This window comes from Fukomys damarensis, unplaced genomic scaffold (assembly GCF_012274545.1).
Source record: "Fukomys damarensis isolate Sample0158 unplaced genomic scaffold, DMR_v1.0_HiC HiC_scaffold_17, whole genome shotgun sequence".
Classification (NCBI taxonomy): domain Eukaryota; kingdom Metazoa; phylum Chordata; class Mammalia; order Rodentia; family Bathyergidae; genus Fukomys; species Fukomys damarensis.
The window spans coordinates 43,245,438-43,271,377 of NW_022900929.1; the positions used below are offsets into that span (position 1 = coordinate 43,245,438).

General features: G+C 44.6%; 2 protein-coding genes across 3 annotated transcripts; one reads left to right on the plus strand and one right to left on the minus strand.

The window, feature by feature from the left end:
- Positions 1 to 2,580: 2,580 nt before the first annotated feature.
- On the minus strand, positions 2,581 to 11,041 carry Pnp (purine nucleoside phosphorylase). Its single transcript, XM_010607418.2, has 6 exons — positions 10,879 to 11,041; positions 7,761 to 7,930; positions 6,303 to 6,406; positions 5,592 to 5,767; positions 5,293 to 5,483; positions 2,581 to 4,789 (listed from the first exon to the last, which is right to left on the minus strand). The coding sequence occupies exons 1-6, from the start codon at positions 10,887 to 10,889 to the stop codon at positions 4,575 to 4,577; spliced, it is 867 nt and encodes a 288-aa protein (XP_010605720.1). The 5' UTR covers positions 10,890 to 11,041; the 3' UTR covers positions 2,581 to 4,574.
- An 11,316-nt stretch (positions 11,042 to 22,357) lies between these two features.
- On the plus strand, positions 22,358 to 25,922 carry Pip4p1 (phosphatidylinositol-4,5-bisphosphate 4-phosphatase 1). Of its 2 annotated transcripts, none has more exons than XM_010607411.3 (7): positions 22,358 to 22,651; positions 22,952 to 23,142; positions 23,483 to 23,589; positions 24,035 to 24,140; positions 24,282 to 24,334; positions 24,437 to 24,527; positions 25,019 to 25,922. In XM_010607411.3, exons 1-7 carry the CDS (start codon positions 22,489 to 22,491, stop codon positions 25,160 to 25,162), a joined length of 855 nt encoding a protein of 284 aa, XP_010605713.1. In that variant the 5' UTR covers positions 22,358 to 22,488; the 3' UTR covers positions 25,163 to 25,922. The 2 variants fall into 2 exon arrangements, with proteins under 2 accessions (XP_010605713.1, XP_010605714.1); XM_010607412.3 differs by having other exon boundaries at positions 22,360 to 22,630; positions 25,019 to 25,918.
- The last annotated feature ends 18 nt before the right edge of the window (positions 25,923 to 25,940 follow it).

A 25,940-nucleotide genomic window follows, 5' to 3' on the forward strand; every position in this document is an offset into this window, starting at 1 on the left:
ACTTCCTTTGTCTCCAGATCTAGTTCCCTTAATTTTGTATCATCACTTTCTTGGCTTTCCTACACAGATATATTCAGTTTAGGCTTGGTTGATAGCACTTTCAAACTGAAGACACTTCCTAAAATAAAATGTAGGATTCATGGAATGTTTGGCTATTAAAGAAAAATTGGTGTTAGGCTTCTTGCCAACAATTGGACAGTACAGTTTTCACCTACTGGTCCTTAGTTGTAAGGTCTTCAGTGGCAATAAGCAATCCAGTCCTCCTCCTTTCCCCTCCCACCTTCCCATTCATTTCTTCAGTTTAATCATCTTAATCTGTTAAGTGACTAAGCATTCTTGAATTTGCCCGCATCCTTCTGCCACAACCTTGTCACCTATAACCTATTTTAAGTCTCATTAATGTTCTTTCCACAGCCCTCAAACCTAGCTCCCACAGGTGCTGGTTCTCTTCTGAATTCCAATAACACATATGGTCATTAACACTTAGCATGCTACTTTTCATGCATTGTTGTACTGTGTGTGCGTGTGTGTGTGTTTGTGTTTAATTATACCTTCTTCCAGGAAAAAGGCAGCATAAATCTAACTGGAAAAAGGCAATTCTAAACAGTGATGATACAATGTACAGGAAAAAACACTAGTTGCAGTCATCAGAGGATGCATAAAACAGCTTTTTTATCTTTTTACATATAATCTGTCTACCATCTAAATTGCAAGTATAGTCTTACACAGTTTATAATATGACTTTTAGGAGTGTTATGTGCATAGTACATGATTAATAAACACTTACTGGTGTTGATAAAGATGACCATGGTAGGATCAAAAAAGAAAGTCCGACTTGTGTACCAAACCATTTTGTTTTTAGTACCATTTTTTTTTGTACCGGGAATCGAACTTGGGGTTTTGTGCTTGCAAGGCAGGTGGCAGAATCACTGTGCTAAATCCCCGGCCCTTACCAAGCCATTTTGAAGGCATCCTGCAGGTCCTCTAGAAAATAACGGACTCCTCACTAGTATTCTTTCAAGGACTTCCTTTGTCTCCAGATCTAGTTCCCTTAATTTTGTATCATCACTTTCTTGGCTTTCCTACACAGATGTATTCAGTTTAGGCTTGGTTGATAGCACTTTCAAACTGAAGACACTTCCTAAAATAAAAAGTAGGATTCATGGAATGTTTGGCTATTAAAGAAAAATTGAATACTGGTATGTGCTACTACTTAGTTGAATCTTGAAAATATGTGAAGTGAAATAATCCAGTCATAAAGTCTAAATGATACATAAATTTATTCATAGGAAAGTTCAAAACAGTTGAACACATAGTGCTTTGGAGTTACAGTGGCGTGTGGCAAGGAGTGGGGAGGTTGGAATGGATATGGTTTCCTTATAAGATAATGAAATGTTCTAAAGTTAACTGGTGATAATTGCATTTATCTGTGAATACACTAAATATTATACTATAAATGGATGAACTGTATGATATGTGAATTTTATCTCAATACAGATTTTATTAAAAAGAAAGTTGTCTTCATATAGTGCACACAAATTTAGTATACTCACTAAATCTAAAAATGCCTTCACATTCTACTCTCCAGGACGTATTTTTCAGGTGGCACCATTCTGGTTCCTGTTCAGTTTGAGCAAGAGGCAGGTCAGAGGCAGGACAGACCAGCAGCTCTCCTCAGACTTCCAATCACTTCTCTATATGCCTCGGTTCCAGGTCTATGCTTTGGCTTGTTCAGATGTGAAATCCTTTTTTCATACTTCAAGACTAAGTTCAGAGGCTGTGAGTATAATTCTTGGATTCCAGCACATACACACACACACACACGCACACAAGCACACAAGCACATGCACACAGAAAAAAGCTAAGACTTGTACCTATCTTGCACAAGTTGTATACAACAGGTGTTTCTTAAGTATCTTAAAATGGTGGCCAAGAAAGGACCATTTTTATATTCTCAATTTAGCATTTTACTAGCCAAGTGCTATGCTAAGAAATATTCAAGGATGAAAATGCCCATAAGCTATCTCATTACATGTAGCCCTTACCAAGCCATTTTGAAGGCATCCTGCAGGTCCTCTAGAAAATAACGGACTCCTCACTAGTATTCTTTCAAGGACTTCCTATCCTGCAGGTCCTCTAGAAAATAACGGACTCCTCACTAGTATTCTTTCCAGAACTTCCTTTGTCTCCAGATCTAGTTCCCTTAATTTTGTATCATCACTTTCTTGGCTTTCCTACACAGATGTATTCAGTTTAGGCTTGGTTGATAGCACTTTCAAACTGAAGACACTTCCTAAAATAAAAAGTAGGATTCATGGAATGTTTGGCTATTAAAGAAAAATTGGATACTGGTATGTGCTACTACTTAGTTGAATCTTGAAAATATGTGAAGTGAAATAATCCAGTCATAAAGTCTAAATGATACATAAATTTATTCATAGGAAAGTTCAAAACAGTTGAACACATAGTGCTTTGGAGTTACAGTGGCGTGTGGCAAGGAGTGGGGAGGTTGGAATGGATATGGTTTCCTTATAAGATAATGAAATGTTCTAAAGTTAACTGGTGATAATTGCATTTATCTGTGAATACACTAAATATTATACTATAAATGGATGAACTGTATGATATGTGAATTTTATCTCAATACAGATTTTATTAAAAAGAAAGTTGTCTTCATATAGTGCACACAAATTTAGTATACTCACTAAATCTAAAAATGCCTTCACATTCTACTCTCCAGGACGTATTTTTCAGGTGGCACCATTCTGGTTCCTGTTCAGTTTGAGCAAGAGGCAGGTCAGAGGCAGGACAGACCAGCAGCTCTCCTCAGACTTCCAATCACTTCTCTATATGCCTCGGTTCCAGGTCTATGCTTTGGCTTGTTCAGATGTGAAATCCTTTTTTCATACTTCAAGACTAAGCTCAGAGGCTGTGAGTATAATTCTTGGATTCCAGCACATACACACACACACACACGCACACAAGCACACAAGCACATGCACACAGAAAAAAGCTAAGACTTGTACCTATCTTGCACAAGTTGTATACAACAGGTGTTTCTTAAGTATCTTAAAATGGTGGCCAAGAAAGGACCATTTTTATATTCTCAATTTAGCATTTTACTAGCCAAGTGCTATGCTAAGGAATATTCAAGGATGAAAATGCCCATAAGCTATCTCATTACATAAACAAGTTATAGTTATGTACATATCGAAAGGAAGTGCAGTACTTTCCTGTAAACTAGGGACAAACTCATTCTGGTGGATCGCCTGGAGATCCAGGGAGAGTCAAGTGGTAAGGAGAGGTACAAAGAACCCATGAGTAGTGATGCACCTGCTCCAAGATGACTTTTCTTTGGGTTGGGCTCATCTAAGAAGTTCAGTTACCAAACAAAGGATGATTTGAAAGAGTTCTCAAAAGCTTCCTTTCCAAAACACTTCTTGCATGTTATATACCATTAACAACTGAAATGTGGTTACAAAGAGAAGCTTATCTAGCATGGTTTTTGTTTTGTTTTATGGCAGTCCTGGGGACTGAGGATAAACCCAGGGTCACACTACCACTTCCATAGCCTGGACAGAATCTCACTAAGTTGCCCAGTCTGGCCACTGCACCAGGCAGCACTGTCCTTTCTTAAAAGGCACATAGGTCTGGGAGGGCAGTGTGGTTTCCAGATATGTCAGGCAGCTGAACGTAAGCCCATAAGCAAAAGCATGTGGTGAGCCAAGAAAGAGCTGTGTCTGAATGTAGACTCATAGGGAGGTTCGACCAAGGAAAGCAGGAACGCAGAAAGAGCACAGCAGGAGGAAAGCAGGTGCTCCAGAGAAGCTGAGTTTAAGCCAATTTCACAGGTTTTCCTGGGGTTGGCAGGAAGGAATCCAGGCAGCAGTGAGGTGGCTGGCAAAGGGTACTCGCACTATGCTGCAAGAATACAGAAAGCAGGGGAGAAGGGGTGCAAGGACAAGGATAATGACTAGATAGCCCTTAACAAAGAATGACAACTTAGGCCATAACATTTTTCCTTCATTATTTGCTGCACACATATCGCCTCATCTCAGTTCTTAAGGAGATGATAGCTGTTTGTGTCAGTCTTGGCCTGTGCTCCAGCCTCATCCCAAGCTACACAAAAAAGTTAAAAAAAAAATTCATCTCTTCATTCTCAAAATATTATGGTGTATGAGCTGGTCCTTAATTGCTCTCTAGTGCTATAAGTGAGGCATAATAGAGCCCCAAGAACATGAGACTGTCATCTCACAGAGCTAGCAGCAGCTGTTGTTAGGCGTTCAAAGGCCTGTGTCCAATCACAGGCGTGTCCCTGGGTGTGATAGGGCATTGGGCTCCAGCTCTTCCAGAAGAATGGGGTAGAAAAACTGCTTTGAGAAGACAACTGAGCAAGAAGACTTGGTACCAAAAAGGTCCGGTGGGAGAAAGTAGGGAATGTGAAGGATACAGAGCTCATTTTCTTTCTACTACCTAAGAGCAGAGGCACATGACCCCAGCAAGGGGCCAAAGTAGGTAGTACTCACTTGGATTCCATCCATCAGGGAGGCCCCAAACTACTCCAGGAGTAGCCATTAGGCATTGTGAGAGGGTGGAATGCTAGTCATGAGAAGGGAGACAAACTGTTCCAATTTCTTTGCAGCTTGTCTCCCCGCCTCTAGTACTTCCTCGTGATTGGCCTTCTCCAGGCTTTCATAATCCGTGATGACTTTGTTTGTGATGAGTGAGAAGCCAAAGACTCGAAGTCCACAGTGCCGTGCAACTAAAACTTCTGGCACTGTGCTCATGCCTGGTAAGAGGAATAGAGATACCAACTGGTAAGATTTGCAAATGACTCTTCTTCCCCCTTTAGTCTCATCATTCTTGAGAGCTGAAAATCTCAAAAGGCATCCACCAAAGGAGCTACATTAGTATTGAATTTAGGTTATCCTAGATTGCTTCAAAGAAGTTGGGCCTCAGAAGGTCTTACAAATTTCTTATAAATATGGCCAATACAGTGAGTTACCTGCCTGTCATCCAGAGGTGCAGAAGTTGACTATATTGTCAGACTTGTTAGATGTTTGTTAGAATAATTCTTAGGAAGAGTCAAATCCTGAGTAGGTGATGAGCACTGAAGCTGTTAAGCTCTTGTGCTGCACCTCAGCAAACTTTCCCGCTTTGTTTTTCTACAAATCAGTTTACCCCCCTATTAAATCACTCTTTTTCTATTCTGTTATCTGTAACCTACCTCTTCCCAGTGCTCTTTTACCAGACCCTTCCCTCAAGCCTCCAGCCACGTCCCCCTCTTCTCACCCACAGCATCCGCCCCCAGCTTCTGCAGCAGGCGACATTCGGCCACTGTCTCGAAGTTGGGGCCGGCCAGCATCACATAGGTGCCCTCCTGCAGCTCTCGCTTCTCTTTCATTTGTTTCCAGACGCTGAAAGCCTTCTCCCTCATATTCCGGTCATAAGCATCAGACATAGCAGGGAAACGAGCTCCAAACCTAGGTCAAAGGATGGATTATCTCAGATAAATGAAAGTAAATGAGCTTCCTACCTCCTAGACAACTCCTTAAACTACCTACTTAGACACAAAAAAGCACGACACATACCTTTCATCATTGGGCCCCTTGAGAGGGTTCTGACCAGAGAAACCCGGTAGGTTGATATGATCACGGATCAGCATGATGTCTCCAACCTCAAACTTAGGGTTGAGCCCTCCAGCTGCATTGGTGACCACCAGTGTATCCACTCCCAGAAGCCGGAAGACCCTCACGGGGAATGTCACCTTGGAAGCAAAGATTAAAAAAAAAAAATTTTTTTCAAATTTCAATCTACCTATGAAGATGTACATAATATACATCATGAAAGAAGAGACAGACGAGGAACAAAAATCTACCTAGCCCCAGTAGCTACATAACTGTTACGGTTTAGATCTAGCATGTTCCCCCAAATTCTCATGTGCTCAGAGGTGGATCTTTTAGAAGGTGACTGGGATCATGGAGGCAGGGTAGCTGACTTGCTGCTAGTGGGTCAGGCCCGATTAGAGGCGGGCTGCTGGGGAGCTAACTTGGAAGAGTGTTATCTTCCTCACTGGGTCTTCCCTGCTCTCTACTTTCAGGCCGCCGTGCTGTGACCGACTTTCCTCCGCCCAGCCCCTTCCACTCCTGCTGAACTATATATAGACTGAAACCTCTTCCTTTAAGTTATGGGTGCTGGGTATACTGTCCCTGCAACAAGAAGGGGACAAAACAGTTAATAGAAAAGATGGCTCTTTCTCTCCCTTTATTCCAGATCCAAGCAGGCCTATGACGCTGATTTACCTGCCAGAGCGAATATCCTTCATACATGTGGAATCTGCCCTGCATCATCACACAGGCTTTGCCATTCAGGAATCCGAACACCAGTCGACCAGCATGACCCGGCACTGTATACAAACAGGAAAGGAAAGTGAACAGGAGTTGGCATTCATGGGACACATACCTCCTGAGCACCACAATGTGCCGCTTAGCACACTCTACATGCGTCCTGATGAAAGGCATTTAAAGTCTGGTGAACACAATCAGACTCACACAAGGCAACCTGGATTTAGATCTAGGGAGGAAAGCATGATTTCAGTGTGACCATACAAAAGGAAAGGCTTTTAAGAAGAAATTTCAAAAGAATGAGAAAGCCATACTGCAATGGGATAAAAGTAAAAATAAAGAAAATAAAGTGGGTAGAAAGAGAAAATAAAGTGGGTAATAATGCTGTGATTATAGGCCTCTTCCAAATTTGTCAGGAGAAAAGGGCTGGATTTGAACTCATGAAATTCTCTTTCCTTATGACCCACACCAGTCCTGTGGAAATGTGCACCCATGTAGGGGGATGCAGGGGCATGAAAATACAAAGATAACTCCCCACAGTTAAAATACCCAGTTTTCCCATTTCTTTTATCTGGCAATTACCACTGACATGAGGCCAACTTATCGCTTAGGGAATGGATGGTATGGGCAGGGGACCAGAATCAACAGGAAATATTGAGGGATACTCAGAGAGGGAGCAGTTACAGAGTTACTATTTACAGAGCAGAACTCACAGTTATGAAAACCCAACTGGAGTATAAAAAATAAATAGAGCTGGATGTGGTGTCTCATGCCTGTAATCCCAGCCCTTGGGAGGCTGAGGCAAGAGGATCGCCATGAAATTCAAGGCCAACCTGGTTAGCAAGGTGAGTTCAAGTCCAACCTGAGCTACATAGTGAGACCCTGTTTCAAAAAGAAATAAATAAGGGGCCGGGGATTTAGCTCAGCAGTTTGGTGGCCTGCCTTGCAAGCGCAAGGACCCGAGTTCAATCCCCGGTACAAAAAAAAAAAAATTATATTTATAATAATAATATAATACATAATATAATAATAAAAACCCCTTCTCCCTGACAAATCTGGAAGAGCTAGAGACAGGGACTGACTTTGGCCTGGGAGGCTGTAGATATTATTTTCCCCATTTAAACTACAGGGTCGAGGTATTGAGAGAGATGGGTATCTGGGAGGAGGCGCTGTAGAGTTTTAGGGAGCTGGAAGTCAGTAAAGCATAGGAAAGATACTGTCTTAGTCCCACTGACTTATGCGCTATTTTAGGAAATTTCTTTTAGGGGAATGTTGTGGTAGTCTTTTTCTCTCTTACAACATTTGATTTGGGTCAAAAGCTAGATCCAGGAGTAGTCACACTGACTCCCCTGGTTGAATTCCACAGAACCCCATCGATATCCCTCAGTTTCACCCCCTCCTTCCAATTCCCAGTACCTGTGCTTCGGGGAAACTTGGGAATGTCGCTGTAGTCAAAGCTCTGGGCCTGAATTAATTTATCAGCCAGACCTCCTAACCCAGAACCACAGATCACTGCCACTTCTGGCCGGTGCTTGGTATGAGAGAGAAGCCATTGTGCAGTGTTCTCATAATCTTCATATGTGAATCTAGAAGATAAAAAGGAAATCAAGAAAGTGAATTCTACTCCCATTCCAAGGGTATCATGGACAATGACCTGCAGTGCAGAAAGGCTGGCAGGTATTGAGATCACAGGGAACGAGAAGCTGGCCCAGAGGTAGAGGTCACAGGCCTGCCGCAAATCAGGCATGAAAACCCCTCGATTTGAGAACCTGGCCAATGTTAAAGAATTCTGTCTCCACTAATGGCCCGCAATCCAGTGTCAATAACGTGCAGGTTTTGTCTTGTTTCACTTTCACTGTGTTGCTGGGAATCAAACCCAAAGCCCCTCACACACTAGACAAATGCTCTACCACTGACCTACACGTCCAGCACTGACAAACTTATTACTTCTCAGGAAAGGTTTCAGGAGGGACTCTGGGATCCAGAGAAGTGCAATGAAATATGGAGAGTAAGGCTAAGGAGAGCACTCAAAATGCAATTAAGACCTCCCCAAGGGCAGGGGTAAACAACTCACTCTTCTAAACTACCCTATCTATCCCTACTGACTCTCAAAATGTAATTAAAGCTAACTGCCCTGAAGACAGTAATAAACCCAATTTCCTCTTAGAAATGTAGTCTGTAGTTCCTTCCTCAGCCAAATACTAAAAGTCTAATAACTTCCACAGCCCCTATCCTGTGCTGGGAATGGAATTCAGGGCCTAAAGATGCTAAGTTTAATGGTAATTAAACTGCCACACACCTGGCCCTGGCTGTGTGTGTGTGTGTGTGTGTGTGTGTGTGTGTGTTTCATGTTCTAAAGAAGGAGCATCACTCAAGCTGGCCTCCAACTCCTAGACTCAAGTGATTTCTCTTGCTTTAGCTTCTCTAGTAGCTGGGACTACAGGCCTGCCACATGGCTAGCTCTTGGGTCTGACTTTTTGAATTAACACACACACACACCAAAAAAAAAAAAGAAGGAAGGAAGGAAAGAAGGGAAGAAAGCATATGGGAATATCCTGGTAGAAGTCTATGTGCCATTGTGAATTTCTCCGGGATCCTTATTTGTAAGATTCCCAGGTCCCTACAAACCCGTTACACGGAACTGCAAAGGTGCCCAAGGCCAGACTAACCTATGGCAATACAACAGGCCACAACAAATCCACAACATTAGTTGTCTGCCAAAGGATATACTAGGACTGTCTGCATAAATTCTCTGCAGAAGCTTGTTACAAATACGGGTTGTGGGCCCATCCCTGCAGAGTAGAATTTTGCTAAGAAGCTCCAAACTTTGAAACTTTTTCCTGCTTTCCCTGTCTGCAACCTCCTCCTGCTGTTATTTCTGGTTTCTGACTACTTCAATCTTCCCTTCTCTTCACACCAAGACTTCTTCCCTTTAGAATATACAAGCAAAAGTTTACCCAGAACCTTATACTATTAGCAAGAGCCAATCTGGAGCTTTTCTCAGTCTCAACTCTAATTCCATCACACCCATCCGAAAAGATCAAAGATGGCTCTTGAGGTGGAATTGAGGTGTAACAGTTAAACACAACTTTCAGAGGAAATATTTTTTTTTTAATAAGCAGAGCCTAGGCAGGGCATGGTGGCACATGCCTGTAATCCCAGCACTCAGGAGGCTGAGGCAGGAGGATCTCTGGGAATTTGAGGCCAACCTTGACTACACAGTGAGTTCAAGGCCCAACTGAGAGCAAGATCCTGTCTCAAAAAAAAATTTTTTTTTTTTTTTAAACCAGGCATGGAGGCACACGCCTGTAATCCCAGCACTTGGGAGACTGAGGCAGGATGATCGCTGTGAGGTCAAGACCAGCCTGGGCTACATAGTGAGTTCCAGGTCAGTCTCAACTACATAGTGAGATCCTATCTAAACAAACAAACAAACAAAAAAACAAATTTTTAAAAAATCGACAAAAACAAACAATAACAGCAAAAAGCAGAGCCTAGGAGCCAGGCACAGTAGCAAACACCCATGGTCCCACTTTCCAGGCTGATGTGAGAGGATTTCTTGAGCCTCAGGAGTCTAGTATGGGCAGCATAGCATGACCCTGCCATGAAAACAGAGCAAAGCAAAAAGGCCTGGAAAATCAGACAAAATTCCACAATAAATTAGGCTACTCTCAGGGAAATAACTGAGTAAGAGGTTGGGGAGGCAACAGAGCCAATAAGGTTGGTGACATATTAATCAACATGCATCTTTAAGAGGTGCAAAGAAAATGAAAGCGTACAGCCATTACCGCACAGCTCAAAGGACTTCCTACTTGGTGTCGGTCCCCCAAGAACACCTTTGGTTCTCTGTCGTCCAAAAGGCACGGGGTGATCCCCATGCTGGTGACTTGGAATTCCAGGACCAACGCAAAGAGAAGGGTTTTTCAAAGGTGGGGGGTGGGGATGAACGCTGTTAAGTTGCTCTGCTCAGTGAATAAAGGAGAAGGACATCTCTCCCTAGAACTCCATTCCCAGCTGGTGCATGTGACTTCCAGTTCGGAGGATAAGAAGGAGTTGGCAAGGGGGATAAACCACCCTTCCTCCAAGGGAAGAACTCCAGGCTCCCCAAAGTACGTGGTCTTTACCTAGACCCTGAATGATGGCCTGTGAAGACTGCATGTGGTGGGGAGGCAAAGTCCGTGGTCTGCACTAGGGCGTGTGCCTGCCTCTCCACTCTCACCCCGAAACCCGCACACAGATGGTCACACAAGTTCCTTCAGGAGTAGCTTGCGCTGCGCAAACTTGTCTCCTTCCTGCTTCGGGCGGAGCAACCCCAGCTAGATTTCCGCGCGCGCCCCACCCTCGCTGTCTGTCCCACTGTTCTCTCGCCCTGACTCTGACACCAGGCTCCGTGCCAGGCCTCTCTTGTGTCTCCAGGGTGCTTGTTCCTTATCCCTGCCCTCTTGGAACCAAGGTGCTGAGTTCCCAGGTCTCATGGCAGTTATTTCCCTTCCCCGGGGGAATCGGGGGTCTCTAGGCCTGCTGCTCGTCTCACCCGTTCTCCATGGTTCCACCAACGCGTTCCCAGAGATCCTGCTCTTCCGGGCTGTGATCGATCGGTGGTGATAGGTGGCGGTCGCCGATCCAGTCCACACAGAGTACTGTGCCTTGGGCGCTGGCTTTTATCTCCAAACCCCAGCGTCCCCAGCCAATGGCAGGCGAGCGGGCAGGCCTGCCCCGTCTCCATGGTGACGCACAAGGGATTCAGTGGCCTGAGGCTGAGCTGAAAATCCAATCAGAATTCTTTCCAGAGTTGAAGGCTCCCCACCGCCGTCAGGAAGCCTTTCTTCAGGAAGCCCTTTCGGGTTCCCAAGGCCAGGGCCTCCAGCAAAGTGGGGGCCTCGAGCCCCCTTGAAAAGTCTGTCTGCACCCCCACTCCAGGCAGTTTACAGCAAACCACTAGATTTGAAAAGAGAAAATTTCAAGCCTCAAGCTGTGCAACCCAAGAATGAAATGAGGAAAGCCAGGGTCTTGAGTTGCTTCGTGGACAAGGGAAGCACAGTTAGTTACCCTGGTTACTACAGTGTTGACTTGGAGGCTGCAGAGCTTTGGGAAAACACTTCCAGGTCCAAATGGGAGAAGAGAAAGTTCTGGTGCAAGAACTGGATCCTTTACAGACAGGATTACGACAGGGTGGGTGGTGCGCTGTACTGGATCCAAACAATTCCCGCAAGTAGAGGACTCCACCCAAGAGGATGCTTGGGAGAGTTCGTTTGCTGCTTCTCCCACTCTTAGAAGTTTTGCATCAAAATCAGTGGTCAGTGCTCCTTGCTTAGCTCTTAGCACCCTCCAGCAATTCCCTATCCCGAACTGTAAGCTTTCCTGCTTGCCCTTTTACCCACCATTTTTTTCTAACTGCATTTTTCTCATTCAACAAGTATTTGTTGAGCTTCAACTACGCAGCCCAACTGTTCTAGTGTTGTGAATATGAATGCGAAAATAATATCTGTAACGAAAAAACAAACTGTGCATAGAGAACTGGGCCCAGTAGTAGACAAGTGGTTTGTTCTGCCATGATTATTGCTATTATTACTGTTCTTATTCCTCTAGTTGTTGCAGCAGAGATAACAGATTGGACTACTAAAGATTCACTTTAGTGATGAGACTATAAGGATTTGGAATAGAGCAAGCCTGTAATCCCAGGACTTGGGAGGCTGAAACAGGCTCACGGTGAGTTCAAGGCCAGCCTGAACTATGTAATGAACCTCATCTCAAAAAAAAAAAGTGAAATATTAAAAGTTTTATTTGAAATAATGGAGATCAGTCATAAGTAAAAACCAGCCTGTGGTGGTTATATTGATTGCCAATTTGAGTGGCTTGAGAGACACGTAGGAGATTAGTAAAACATGATTCCGGGTGTGTCTGGGTGCTTCACGAGGGTATGATCTTGTTATTGCAGTTGTTTCCTGACCAGGGGACTATCTCTACTCCCTGACCCCTTCCTCTCTGCCACTCTTTGCCTGTGCTGTTTCCTGGCCACCATGAAGTGAATGACTGCACCACCACACCCTCCACCATGATGTTGCTGCCTTGGAACCAGCAAGCCATGGACTGAAGCCTTGGAAGCAGTCGGCCAAATCAACCTCTCCACCTTCAAGTTGTGGGCATCCAGTACTCTGTCCTAGAAATGGAAAGCTGACCGATGCACAGTCACAGAAAATATCTATCAATATTTCACAGTTTAAGAGCTTTTGAAAATTACCCTTAATCTAGTCTAATTTACACAAAAGATGAGATTAGGACATAATGATATTTTAGGAAGTTCAACTGGGTGTGGTGGCGCAGGCATTTAGGAGGCTGAGGCCAGCCTGGGCTACACAGCAAGTTCAAATCCAGCCTGAATTACAGAGTGTAACCTCATCTCAAAAAACCAAAAGGTAGGGGCCGGGGATTTGCCTCAGTGGTTCTGCGACCTACCTTGCAAGTGCAAGGACCCGGTGTTCGATCCCTGGTACAAAAAAAAACAACAAAAAAAAATAACCAACAACAACAAAAAACAAAAACAAAAACAAAAAAAAAACTTAAAAAAAAAGAAAAAAGAAGTTCTAACCTAGGTATTATTACTTGATAAGCAAAATAGTTTGTCAGTGGGCACATTGGCCAGGGTGGCACAACCTTCTGAATATACTTCATCTTTTTTGTCTGCTTGTTTACTTGTTTTGATTATTGTGCTGGGAATACACCCAGGGCCTCACACATGCTAAGCAAGTGCCACAGCAGAACCCCCATACTGAACTCTGCTTCAAGTTCAGCAACCAACCTTCTACATAATCACTTGGACTTTATTTATTTATTTGTTTTTTTTGAGACAGGGTCTCACTATGTAGTGAGACTGACCTGGAACTCACTATGTGGCCCAGGCTGGTCTCGAGCTCACAGCGATCCTCCTGCCTCAGACTCCTGAGTGCTGGTATTACAGGCTTGCGCCACCACGCCCAGCCTGATCACTTGGACTTTAATTGGCTTTGTTGTTGCTCTTTTGTTGTGTTGTTTTTGCAAGTAGTCCTGGTGGATGGAACCCAGGAGTACTTCACAACTGATATATACACCAACCTTTTCATTTTTTGAGACAGCATCTTGTTAAACTGCCCAGGCTCATCTCAAACTTCTAACCCACCTGGCTCAGCCTCTGGAGTACTGGGGTAACAGACATGTGACGCTACACCCAGTTGGACCCCTAACCTTTTTCACCCTGGATTCACCAATGGAACTCTGAGAAGAGCCTGCCTCACGGGGTCTAGCAGCCTCCTTGGATCACATCTTCATCTTGTGGTCTGTCACACAAGGTTGCATTAACTCCTGTCGAGTGCCTGTGGCTGTCTTTGGCAACCCATCTTTATCTCTTGCTGCTTTCCTCAGAGGCTTTTAACCACTAAAGGGTAGAGATTTCTTTTCTATGTTTATCTGTTACACTGTAAACAGAGATACTTGCTGTGAAGTACTGTTAAGCATCTTTTCTTTCCTATTATGCCATTTCAGACCAAACCTCCAGACTTTTAACCATTATTTCAATGTTTGTAACAGCCAAATCCAGAGAATTTCTCAGTCTGCAGTGAATTAAGTATTTCAACAATCTTTTCTTAGCATCTCTGGCCTTTAGTCTCAGCCACTCAAGATGCTGAGCAGGGAAGATCAGCTGGGTGTGGTGATCCACACTTGTAATCCCAGCACTCCGGGAAGTTAAGGTGGAAGGATTGTAAATTCCATCCCAGACTGGGAAATTTAGCAATTTAGTGAGTTTCTCAAAAAATGAAAAGGGCTGGGGCTGTAACTCAGTGTGAAGACCCTAGGTTTAGTCCCTAGTACTGAAACAGAGGTGAGAGAGAGGATCACTGGAGTCACTGAGTTTATGATCAGGCTAGGCAACACAGTAAGACCAAGACCATGATCATAAATAAATTAAGTACCCCATGGTGCCCCTGTGAGCTTGCACACTGGCACGGTTTGGGACATATGGCCCTGGTCACTTCACTTAATTCCTGAGCTGATGCTGTCTAAACGAGTGGGCTATGTAATCAAACTACCTGTTTGTAAATTGTATCTCTATCCCTTGCTTACCAACAGTGTGATTCTAGGCAAGAAAATCCCTACTATGCCTCATTTTTATCACCTGTAAAATGGTGATTCTAATAGTACTTACCACACTGCAATATCCTATAAAACATCTGTTAAGTATTTAGAGAAGTACCTGACATTATAATAAACACAGAGTAAATATTGGCTATTATTATTCCCCATTCTATCTTTTTCTTTCTTTCTTTTTTTAAAATTTTAAATTGAATTTATTGGTACATTTTAGGTATACAGTACAGTTACATTCATTACTGGGATCTTGTACCTTTACATGCCAGGTCTTGGTTCTCATTTTTTTCCCCTTGTCCCCACCCTCCCTTCACCCTCCCCTATCCTCCCCACCTTCAAACACTTTAATTCCATTTTTACATTTTCTCATATTTTTTTCCTTTTTCCTTGTTCCCCTTTCCCTATCCTTCTCACTGTCCTACACCTTTGGTCCTTTTCTTCCTATTTCACATTGCTAATTGCCCTGTTAGGATCTTGAGTACTATTTTAGTTTTTCACACCAGAGAAACTATTCAGTATTTGCATATGTGTGACTTATTTATTTCACTTGGGAGTATATCCTCAAAATGTACCCATTTACCTATGAATGAATCTACTTTCTCATTCTTTATGGCTGAGTAGTATTCCATTTTATAGAAAAACCACATCATCTTTTTCTTTCTTTCTTTCTTTTTTTGTTTTGGTACCGGGGATTGAACTCGGGTCCTTGTGCTTGCAAGGTGGGCCACCAAACCCTTGAGCTAAATCCCTGGCCTTATCTTTTCCTTTTTGATCTTCCTAGAGCTGCTCAGGCATGAAATAGATTTTTAAAAACTAGAGATACATTCAGCCTTGACTTGCCCATGTGGTGATGCACACCTGTAATCCTAGCATTCCAGGAGGCTGAGGCAGGAAGCAGGAGGATCACAAGTTGAAACCCAGATGAGGCAATTTAATGACTTAGTGAGACCCTGTCTCAAAAATATTTTGAAACATGGGCTGGGGCTATGGCTCAGTGTGAAGTCCTTGGGTTCAAACACCAGTACAAAAAAGAATAATAAAATCAACTAGAATCCAACACTACTCACATGTGGCTATTTACTTTTAATAAAATTAATTTAATTGGTATAAAATAAAAATTTAGTTCCCTAGTTGTATTAACTATATTTCAACTCTTCAATAGTTATATCTAGCTAGTGGCTACCATATTGCATAGCATAGACACATTTTTATTATCACAGAAAGATCTGTTGCACTTTTGTTTTGTTTGGGGGCTATTTTCATTTTTCCCCTTTATCCTTTCTAGTCACGCATAAAAGCAGCTAGCACTGTGTTTTATTCTTTACTTGTAGGGTAAAGTTATTTTTGGGGCTCCTATAATTAAGAACTAAATAATCATCAACATTATGGTGATTATAGTTTATTACTGCTTATTACTATTTCTTCTGTCTTCTTATCATCCTTCTATCTTCAGGGACACTCCTGTGTCCAAGCACATACTTAATAACACACCCATTCTCTATCCTCAAGATCAAAGAGACCGAAAAACATAAGTGGCAGAGACAGGTTCTAAGTCACTGGATATTGCCTTATGGAATGGAGAGATTGTTTACAGATAGTGACTCCCATTGTAAACAACTACAGAAGCAGGCTCAGCTTCTTTAAATTTCTTAAAATTTATTTTTGGATAAGGTCTTGCTCTATAGTCCAAGTTGGTGTGATACCGACTTTGTAGTACTGCTATCTTCAAATTCATGATCCTCCTGCCTCAGCCTCCCAAGTGGTGGGATTATATGCATGTGCCACTACATTTGCTTTCTGTAAGAATTCTAATATTTGTTTTTCTTTTTCATTTTTTTTTTTTTGCTTTTTTGAGACAGGGTCTCACTATGTAGTTGAGACTGACCTGGAACTCACTATGTAGCCAAGGCTGGTCTCGAACTCACAGCAATCCTCCTGCCTCAGCCTCCTGAGTGCTGGGATTACAGGTGTGCGCCACCACGCCCGGCTTTGTTTTTCTTTTTTTGAGACAGGGTCTTGTTGTGTAGTTCATGCTGCCTTGGTCTCACTATGTAGCCCAGGCTGGCCTCAAACTCACGGTGATGCTCCTGCAGCCTCCTGAGTGCTTCTGGTTCATGTTGAAATCATGTCTTTATATTTAAAAATTTTTCCCAGCTAGGAGCACTGATACAATCCTGTAATCCCAGGATCAAATCTGAGTCTCACCTGGGAAATTTGATGAGTTCTTGTCTCAAAATAAAAAATACGGTCATGGAGCTGCAGAGACAGTACAGGGTGGATCTGGAGCTCTGGCTCAAGAGTTTGTTGCCTAAGGAATATGCTGCTTACAAAGAGAAAAGCTATGGTAAAGGGAAGAACATGACCATGGCAGGAGGCCCAGAGCCCAACTTCAGAAGAGAAGACAAGTAGCCCTCACCAACCAAGTGTCTGTCTGAAGAACTTAGAAAGGAGGGGTATTGCAGGCTCTAGGGATGGAGTCCCCAGTGACAGTTCAGATCAACTATCAACACTCACAGGGATCAAAAAGGAAAATGGAGGCAGATGGGGAAGGAATGAAGGGAGCAACTCCTCAGACTCCAGCAGTAGAGGTGAATATGAAGATAGTGACTCATCTTCCTTAGGGAAATCCTCAGATTCAGACTCCATCTGAGCTTTGTTTGAATCCTAAATTGTCAGAGAATGCCCAGCAAATTCCAGGACATCTATGTCAAGGGGCAGGAACTCTCCTCCCAGAATCTTTTTTCCTTCCTATTTTTATTTATTTATTGTTGTTTTTATTTTTAATTTTTTAGGTAGGATCTCACCATGTAATTCAGGTTAGACTCGAACTCACTATGTAGCCCAGGCTGGCCTTAAACTTGCAGTGACTCTCCTGCCTCAGCCTCTCAAGATTACAGGCTTGAGCCACCACACACAACCTCTTTCCTATTTTTCACTCACCCTATTTCTACCTCCTCCCTCTAAATACAAAGGAATAGAGATGGGAAGACGGGAATTCAAAGCAGGATTTTCTATATCAAGAATATAAGTGTGGGAAGACATCACCCTTCTGCAAAAATAAGGGTATATATTAGCCAATGATGCCCTCCATTATCTTCCACCACCATGCCCAAAGAACTCCACTTCATTAGGGCCCAGGGCATAGCTCAGTATGCTGCGTGTGCATGGTCCTAAATTTGATTCTTGGTATGGGGTGTGTGCGAGAGGTTCCACTTAATTAAGTCCATTAGTATGAATATTGAGATGATACTGTCAGGGTATTTGTCCATTCAAAAGCAAAGACAGGCTGACTCAGGGTGGCCAGTGGGATGCTGAAGAAAACATCCTTCAAGTCCAATACAGTGTAGACCCGATGCTCTGGAGGCAACGGCTCAACAGGGTACAGGGGTTTGGCATAGGATGGATAGTCTCCATTTGATGATTTATCTCTCTCAAGTCTTGCATTGGCTGGTAATCCTAGGTTCTGGGTATCTGGATTGGCAAGAATGGGATGTTCCAAGGGTACCTGCAAGGAGTCAATATACCTGCCTTCATGAGTCTCTGCATGTGAGGAGCAATTCTGAGTCTGGACTTCTGGTTCATGGGATATTGCCTCATTCTGATTGTGGTGGCTGTTCCCCGAAGAGTTATCACTACTGGGGGTGGGGGGTGATGAGCCGCTGGTCCAGGGGGTTGGTTTCAGCCCAGACACCCAGCTATTCAGGTTGTAGCTGCTGCAAAAGAAAACTAGGAGCGGGTACTGCCTCTGCATCAGGAAATATCAGATACTCCTCAGCCAAGGCAGTGGTCAATACCAACTTTGGGTTGGAGGCTAGGGTCAACTGAGGTCCAGTAGGGGCAAAGGAAATTGTAGTCCTTAACTTCAGATCATGCCCTAGCAAGGGGAGGGGGTACTCGGGGACTACCAGGAAAGTATGCATAACCTGTTTATGCCCCAAGTCCACAGTCCTTTCAACAGTCATTGGTATTTCTTGTTATCTCCTGTGGCCCCTTGGATAGTAACAGCCTGGCCCGAGAGAGGTCCAGATGATATCTTTTAGAACAGAAATTTCATCTCCTGGGTCTATAAGGAACTGAGTTGAGTGGCCCCCTGCTGTTGCAGTGGCTATGGGCTCCTAGGGACCAAGGGCAAAGACTTTTCCCTCAGCAGGGATAACTAGCACTCTCTTCTTCTTTTTTTCTTTTTGAGACATGGTCTCACTATGTAGTGGAGACTGACCTGGAACTCACTATGTAGTCCAGGCTGGTCTGAACTCACAGTGATCCTCTTGCCTCAGCCTCCCAAGAGCTGGGATTACAGGAGTGTGCCACCCACACCTGGCCTAGAGTTCTCTTCTTTTCCTTCCTTCCCACTGTACATCCAGTCTTCCAATGTCCAAATTGTTTGCACATTGATTCCTTCCTAATTAGGCTGCCTCTTCTCGGCCCCTTCTTCCTGGTTGTCTCACCCCACTGGTTGACCCCTTATGATGCAGCTAAAATCCTTTCAGCTCTGCTTTGCTGAGTCTCAATTATCATAAACCTTCTGGGCTATTTCCAGCAACTGGAAAGTATTCATTCCTGCAAACCCATCTAATTTCTGTAACTTTCTCCTAGTATCAGGAGCAGACTGTCTGAGAAAAGCCAAATTCACCCCCTAGGTATTTTCCGAGGCCAATGGATTGAAAGAAGAATACACTTGGACCCTACATCTGGCCAGCCTATGATAAAAGTGGACCACCCTACTTCACAGAGGGTTCATAGTTGACTCTTTTTCATAGCCACACCATAGTGGCCAGAAAAACCGTCAGAGAAGTGGGACAACGGGCAGGGGAGGGGAGTTTGGGAATAAACCTGGGGAGCTCCCATAGTAAAAGGAAAAAACACAGTCAGACTAGCAGTCAAGAAAAGGATCAAAAGAAATCTTGAGCTGGGTGTGATGGCTCATGCCTGTAATCCCAGCACTCAGGAGGCAGAGGCAGGATTGCCTCGAGTTTGAGGCCAGCCTGAGGTACATAGTGAGTTCAGGGCCAGGCTGAACTGTAAAGTGAGACTCTATCTCAAAAAAACAAAACAACCAAAAAAAGAAAAAAAAAAGAAAGAAAGAAAGAAAAAGAAAGAAAAAGGAAAGAAAGAAAGAAAGAAAGAAAAAGAAAGAAAGAAAGAAAGAAAGAAAGAAAGAAAGAAAGAAAGAAAGAAAGAAAGAAATCTTGAATTCAAGAGTTCAGGTCCAGGGACTGGTGAGATGGAAGGTGAATCTGTCTTGAGTCCTGGACATCCAAAAAATTGACCTATAGGCCAAAAGTAGGTTAAGAGAGCCCAAGGATGGCGTAGAAGGGGGTTTCCAAGCTAATGCGTGAAGTATGGGATACAATGCCCTGGAAACCAGGCCACCCTGATCAGTACCCTTACAGTGACTCCTGGTTGTCACTGAGCCTTCACCCTCCACCTTGGTCCTAGTCACCTGCTCCATTCCTGCAGCCCCGTGGGACTCAGTGACCTCCCCCCCAGGTCCTACTGCTGTTGGATAATGGGAATGATGAATCGCTTCCCCCATATAACATCCCTAGACCTGCGGCCTCAATATTCCTTCACACAACCACATTAAAGGTGATAATGCCACTCCCAAAAACAAATGAATTCCCCAAAAGCCTTATCCCTTAATGGCCGTAGAAGGGTTAGAAGACAGAGTTCCTCTAAGGAGGGAGGCCTCTCATGGCAAGAAGGCAGAAATCAGATTAAGGTCAGGGTCGAGTGACTGAAACCTCTAGGATTTGAGGGCCCAACCTGAAGCTTTAGGAGAGGTTATTCTCACAAAATCTTCACTGTATGAGATGAAGGGGGGCATTTTTCCAAGAGGGAAAATAGGCGAATGACAGAACAGATGAATTAGGAGGAGAACTTCATTATTCTCCAGGACACAAAAGCTACAGCAGGAACTGACCTTGTGATGAGAAGAGGTTAGACACGGAGGAGGTGCCAAACACTTAAGACCAAGACGAAAGGGACAATTCTTTGGACCAAAACCAAGTCTCTAAATTAACTCTATCTATCCCTTTCTAGATTTTTTCTCACCAAGCGTCAAAAACAATTCAGGTCTCAGACAGTGTGGACACAAGACATGACCAGACATGAAACAAAGCCTTAGCCACCACTCAGCTGCCTGTGATCGACACTACTGGCCACTGAGGGTCCCCTGCCAACCTCTCATCTCCAGTCCTTGATCAGCCAGGGACTTCCGCAATCGGCATCCCGACCTTTACTTGGGACAGTTCAGAAAAGCCCTTGTCAGGGTGGTCCTTCTCCCAAAACCAGAAACCACAAACAGACAAGAGTCACTTATCTCCAAGTGGAGGATTCCTGAGGACTCCGAAATTTTGTCATGATTGGTGTTCCTTCCAAGTCCCTCTGGCTCCCAAATAAATAATAATGTTTTTAAAATAATAATGTTTTTTAAAAACATTTTTTAGAACAATTCCCACTGACAGTGTTGTAGCTAAGGATGAAGTTAAAACAAGCCTAGCTTTCTTGTTTGTTTTGTATTTTTGTTGTTTTTTTGAGATAGAGTCTCACTTTACAGTTCAGCCTGGCCCTGAACTGATGGTGCACCAGTGATCCCAGCACTTGGGAGGCTGATGCAGGAGGATCAGAGGCTGTTCAAGGCTAGCATGGGCTACATAGTGAGTTCAAGGCCAGATTGAACTCATAGCAAGACTCTGTCTTACTCCCCCACCACACACATAAAGTTAAGACATATCTGTCAGACTTTCAGCCAAACTGTTGATTAAAATATTCTTGGATTTTACTGTTTAATTCAACTAACAAACATTTGTTTATGTGTAGGCGTTGGTTGTCATAAAATTGAGTAAAACAATGAGCTCTCTTCCCAGTAGCAGAGACATTCATAAAAAGGTAATATCACAATTTTTTTTCAGGTGTTAAGGATCGCACCCAGGATCTGATGCATGCTTGGCAAGTGCTCTCACTGAGCTACAGGCCCAATCCCAATCTCAAAATTTGACTGGAGGAGGCAGAGTGTAGTCTGCTGGGACAGTTTCCTAAAGACAGTCCCATGTTCTGTCCTAAGACTTCAGCAAGAAAGGCAGAGTGATAATCTTTAATTTTTAAACTCATTTCTTTCTGGTACATAGTTACCTTGGATTCCCCCCATCTCTACTGGAGATTAAAAACGGCTGAGCTACAACTCCAGCCTTTTTTTTTTTTTTAGCTAGAGACAGGGTCTCGCCAAATTACTATAATGCCCAGGCGGGGTCGAGAGCTTGCGATCTTCCTGCCTCAGTATCCCAGAGCGCTGAGATTACAGGCACTCGCCACCGCGCCTATCTTGGCTTTTAAATCTATTTATTGAGTGGAGAAGCTCAAGTTCCCTAACCCTCCTGCAGGAGTGCTAGGCACTCACTTATTGCCCTTCTTCCCACAGAGCTTAGGCCACGCCCCTCAGGTTCTGGCGCTAAATTTGAGCCAATAAAGCTCAAACAGGGCTAACGAAGAGAAGTTATCGACTAACTGGCGGTCACCTATAATGCAAACAAAAGTCTTTTAGTGGTGTCTTCGGTCCAATGAGAAGCAGATGACGCTCAGGGACAGAGGGCGCGCAGCCTCCTGACACCAGTAACCAGTGAGCAGAAGCAGTCCAGCCCCAACTCCTGGGCTGGGAGTAGCGCGATGGGCCACCCTTCCAATGGCCAGTTGAACCTCGAGTCACGTGCGGTTTTTGCAAGTTCAGCCTCTCCTGGCAGGTCATGTGACAGTGACGTTAGCGCAGCATTCGCCAATGGAGAAAGACAATTGTCTTCACAGACCGGGAACTGGGTTGCCTCCACCAATGACCGAGCGGCGGGGGCGGGGATAGCCTGTCGCGTGCTGCGGGACGGAACTGGGCGGGGCCGGCCGCTAGTTGCGGGGCGAGTTGGGAGCTGGGTGCGCAGGCGCGTTGGGGACCCGGTAGCAGTGGCGGTGGTGGCGGTGGCAGTGGCGACGGCTGGGAAGAGAACTGGAGAGCTGACCCTGGAGGGAGACACCCATGGCGGCAGATGGAGAGCGTTCCCCGCTGCTGTCCGACCCCATCGACGGTGGCGCCGGCGGCAATGGCTTAGTAGGGCCAGGCGGGAGTGGGGCTGGGCCCGGGGGAGGCCTGACCCCCTCCGCACCACCATACGGAGCCGGTAAACATGCCCCGCCCCAGGGTAAGCCGGGGCGGGCCCAAGTTGTTCCCTGGGGTTCGCGGAGAGGCCGGAGGGGGCGGGGCCCGAGCGCCTGGTGCGGGACTGTTGCACCTGTGCCTTGGGAATAACTGTTTTCCTCTGCCATGTCCCCCGAGCCTGGAAACGGAGGAGGGCTCGGAGGTAGCCGAGAGAAGCACCGATTATGAGAAACCCACTGAGTTTGGTCAGGAGGACTGAAGATCAGATAGTGTCCAACCCCCAAAGAGCGTCGGGGATGGGTTTTGCAAGTGATCCCAGCCCCTTCTTTTTTTGTTTCCTTAGCATTTCCCCCCTTCCCTGAGGGGCATCCCGCCGTGCTGCCTGGGGAGGACCCGCCCCCTTACTCGCCCCTGACCAGCCCTGACAGTGGGAATGCCCCTATGATCCCCTGCCGAGTCTGCCAGTCTCTCATCAACGTGGAAGGCAAGATGCATCAGCATGTAGTCAAATGTGGTGTCTGCAATGAAGCCACCGTGAGTTATATATAACTGCAAAATGGGCCCTGTTTCCTGGATCCTCTTTCTGATCTCTTGATTCTAGTCTCCGACTAAGGGCTCTTCACAAAACTTAGTTTCAGTTCCAGTAATCTCATATAGCCATTTCCCCAAAAGCCACTCACCAAAGCTAATGTTCACTTCACTGTCACACCTATTCTGGATATTTAAATGTAGTTCTCATTTGCAGATCTCACTTCATTTCTTCTCCCTAGCTAGGACCTTAACTCACTGATACCGTCCAAGAGAGTGTGCTTGGAAGGAATTGGAAGGGATTGGGATTAGAGGTTTGCTTGCTGATGTCTCTTTTGTCCTTTAGCCAATCAAGAATGCACCCCCAGGGAAAAAATATGTTCGATGTCCCTGTAACTGTCTCCTTATCTGCAAAGTGACATCCCAACGGATTGCCTGCCCTCGGCCTTACTGGTAAGAGGCATACGATGGGGACGAGTTTAAGTAGGGAAAATTGGGAAGCCAAAAAAAAAAGAAAGATGTTTATAGAAAATGTGAAAGTGAGAGAGCTTGGTGTTTATCTACAAGGAGAAAAAAAACTGATGAAGCATTGTTCCCTAGAAATACTGTACTGTGGCCATCTTCATCTCAGTGACAAGAATGGGATGAAATTGTTCTGTAGGGAAATAGCTAGGGAGGGGGTGAATTACCCTGAGATGAAAGGAGAATTGAAGACCCAAGTTTAAGTAGTCCCGTTTCTCATAAGAGTCTCTGCTATAAAATTGGGGGACTTAAAATTTTACAGGTACAGAGAAAGTAGAGGGACTTTATAGAGGCAGGGAGTGGATATGTGAAGGAAGAACAGTGCGGGAAATTTTAGAACTAAAATTTTCAAACATAGCATTTTCTTCCTGTATAGCAAAAGAATCATCAACCTGGGGCCTGTGCATCCAGGACCTCTGAGTCCAGAACCACAGCCAACGGGTGTTAGGGTCATCTGTGGACATTGCAAGAATACTTTTCTGGTGAGGAGGGAATACTGGAGTACCATAAGGAATAATACAGTGAATCCTGAAAAAGTCTGTCCTGTAGGGACACATTCTCCCGTCCCGAAGTTCTCATTGAAGAAGACCTTCCTTCTACAATTACTTTTTCTTTTTCCACAGTGGACTGAGTTCACAGACCGAACGTTGGCACGTTGCCCCCACTGCAGGAAAGTGTAAGTGATTAGGGATTGATCTGGCAATTTGGTGATGTGTTGAACAAAAACACCAGAGCTGTTATGACAGAGTGCCAAGCCAATTTGTTTGCTTCCTCACAGATCATCTATTGGGCGCAGATATCCGAGAAAGAGATGCATCTGCTGCTTCTTGCTTGGCTTACTCTTGGCAGTCACTGCCACTGGGCTTGCTGTGAGTAACCTTGACCCAACCCTTTTCATTCATCAGCTTCCTCCAAGGTTAAGATTTGGGAATCGGTAACCTAAAAAAAAAAGTGACAGACATTGGAAGTTTTAATGTATAGAGGAGCTAAAGTTATGTGACTGTCTTGTCACTAAGGAAAAATTTTTTTTAAAGCTTGTCTTTCTGTAGAAGTGAGGGCAGTAGAGAAATGGTTGAAATTGAGTTGCTATTAGGCCTAGTTCCAATTTCAATAGTAAATGTAACTGTACTGTATACCTAAAATGTACCAATAAACTCAATGAGGAAAAACAAAGAATTACTGACAAATGTCTGGGATGGTAGGACTATTTTCCTGTCTGGGGGAAGGGCCTTTTCAAATGTCCCTGAAGGTGTTTACTTGTGGCTAAGGAACAGGGACCAAAGTGAGCTGTTAACTATTACTAGGCTTCTTGGTAGTAGGACATGAAGAGTAACCTCATCTTTTTCTCCCTTCTTCTTAGTTTGGTACATGGAATCATGCACGACGATATGGAGGTATATATGCAGCCTGGGCATTTGTGATTCTGTTGGCTGTGCTGTGTTTGGGCCGGGCCCTTTACTGGGCCTGTATGAAGGTCAGCCACCCTGTCCAGAACTTCTCCTGAGCCCCTTGATGATCCAGACTGTTCCTGGCCCCTCCCTGGTGGGGACAGTGACACTACAAAGGGAGTTGGAGTAAAAGGCTCCCTGGGCTTCGTAAAGAAGCCAGGCAGCTGCCTTCCTTTTCCCAGGGGAGAGGTAGGAAGGAACCAGGCCCTCACTTAGGTTTGGAGGGGTAGATAAAACCACTGCTGGCCTTCTGCTTTCCTCCAAGGGTTGCTGTGTTTAGGGTGAAGTGGGCAAGGTACTGCCCCTAAACCTGAGTCCTACCGATGGTCTACCCTTGTCCTTCCTATATGCCCCCTGAGAGCCATTCCTGTCCCTTACACATTCCAGGGCAGGGTGGGGGTGGGTAGCCCTGGGGGTCCCCCTACCTCTCGTGCACCATTTAGGACCTTGCTGCTGTTATTGCACTTCACCAGGGGCTGGCTCTGACCCAAGTACCCCGTCTCCTCTCCCCACATTCCATGTCCTGTGGGGGTGGGGTCAGCCGCTGCTCTGTACAGAACCACAGGAACTGATGTGTATATAATTATTTAATGTGGGGTATATTCCCCAGTCCTGTTTCCCTTAATTCCTCCTTCCAAACTTCCTTTACCCCCCCACCCCCAGTTGCAGTATTTAACTGGGCTGGGTAGGGCTGCTGTCTTGGGAAGTTAGGGACTTATCCTGTGCTTGTAAATAAATAAGGTCATGACTAACCTTTTTCAGTTGTTAACTTGTATGAATAAAAAGGAAATTTGTAGCCCCACACAAGGGTAAATAAAACAGCCACACAGGTAA

What these genes read in the sequence shown, in the direction of transcription:
- Pip4p1 (XM_010607411.3), top strand. Translation starts at nt 22,489, where the DNA reads ATGGCGGCAGATGGAGAGCGTTCCCCGCTGCTGTCCGACCCCATCGAC. An exon ending in GTGTCTGCAATGAAGCCACC is followed by an intron (nt 23,143 to 23,482) that starts GTGAGTTATATA and finishes TTTGTCCTTTAG; the next exon opens with CCAATCAAGAATGCACCCCC. An exon ending in TCACTGCCACTGGGCTTGCT is followed by an intron (nt 24,528 to 25,018) that starts GTGAGTAACCTT and finishes CCTTCTTCTTAG; the next exon opens with TTTGGTACATGGAATCATGC.
- Pnp (XM_010607418.2), bottom strand. An exon ending in CAAGTTTCCCCGAAGCACAG is followed by an intron (nt 6,407 to 7,760) that starts GTACTGGGAATT and finishes GTTTGTATACAG; the next exon opens with TGCCGGGTCATGCTGGTCGA. An exon ending in GCTGGGGGCGGATGCTGTGG is followed by an intron (nt 4,790 to 5,292) that starts GTGAGAAGAGGG and finishes TCCTCTTACCAG; the next exon opens with GCATGAGCACAGTGCCAGAA.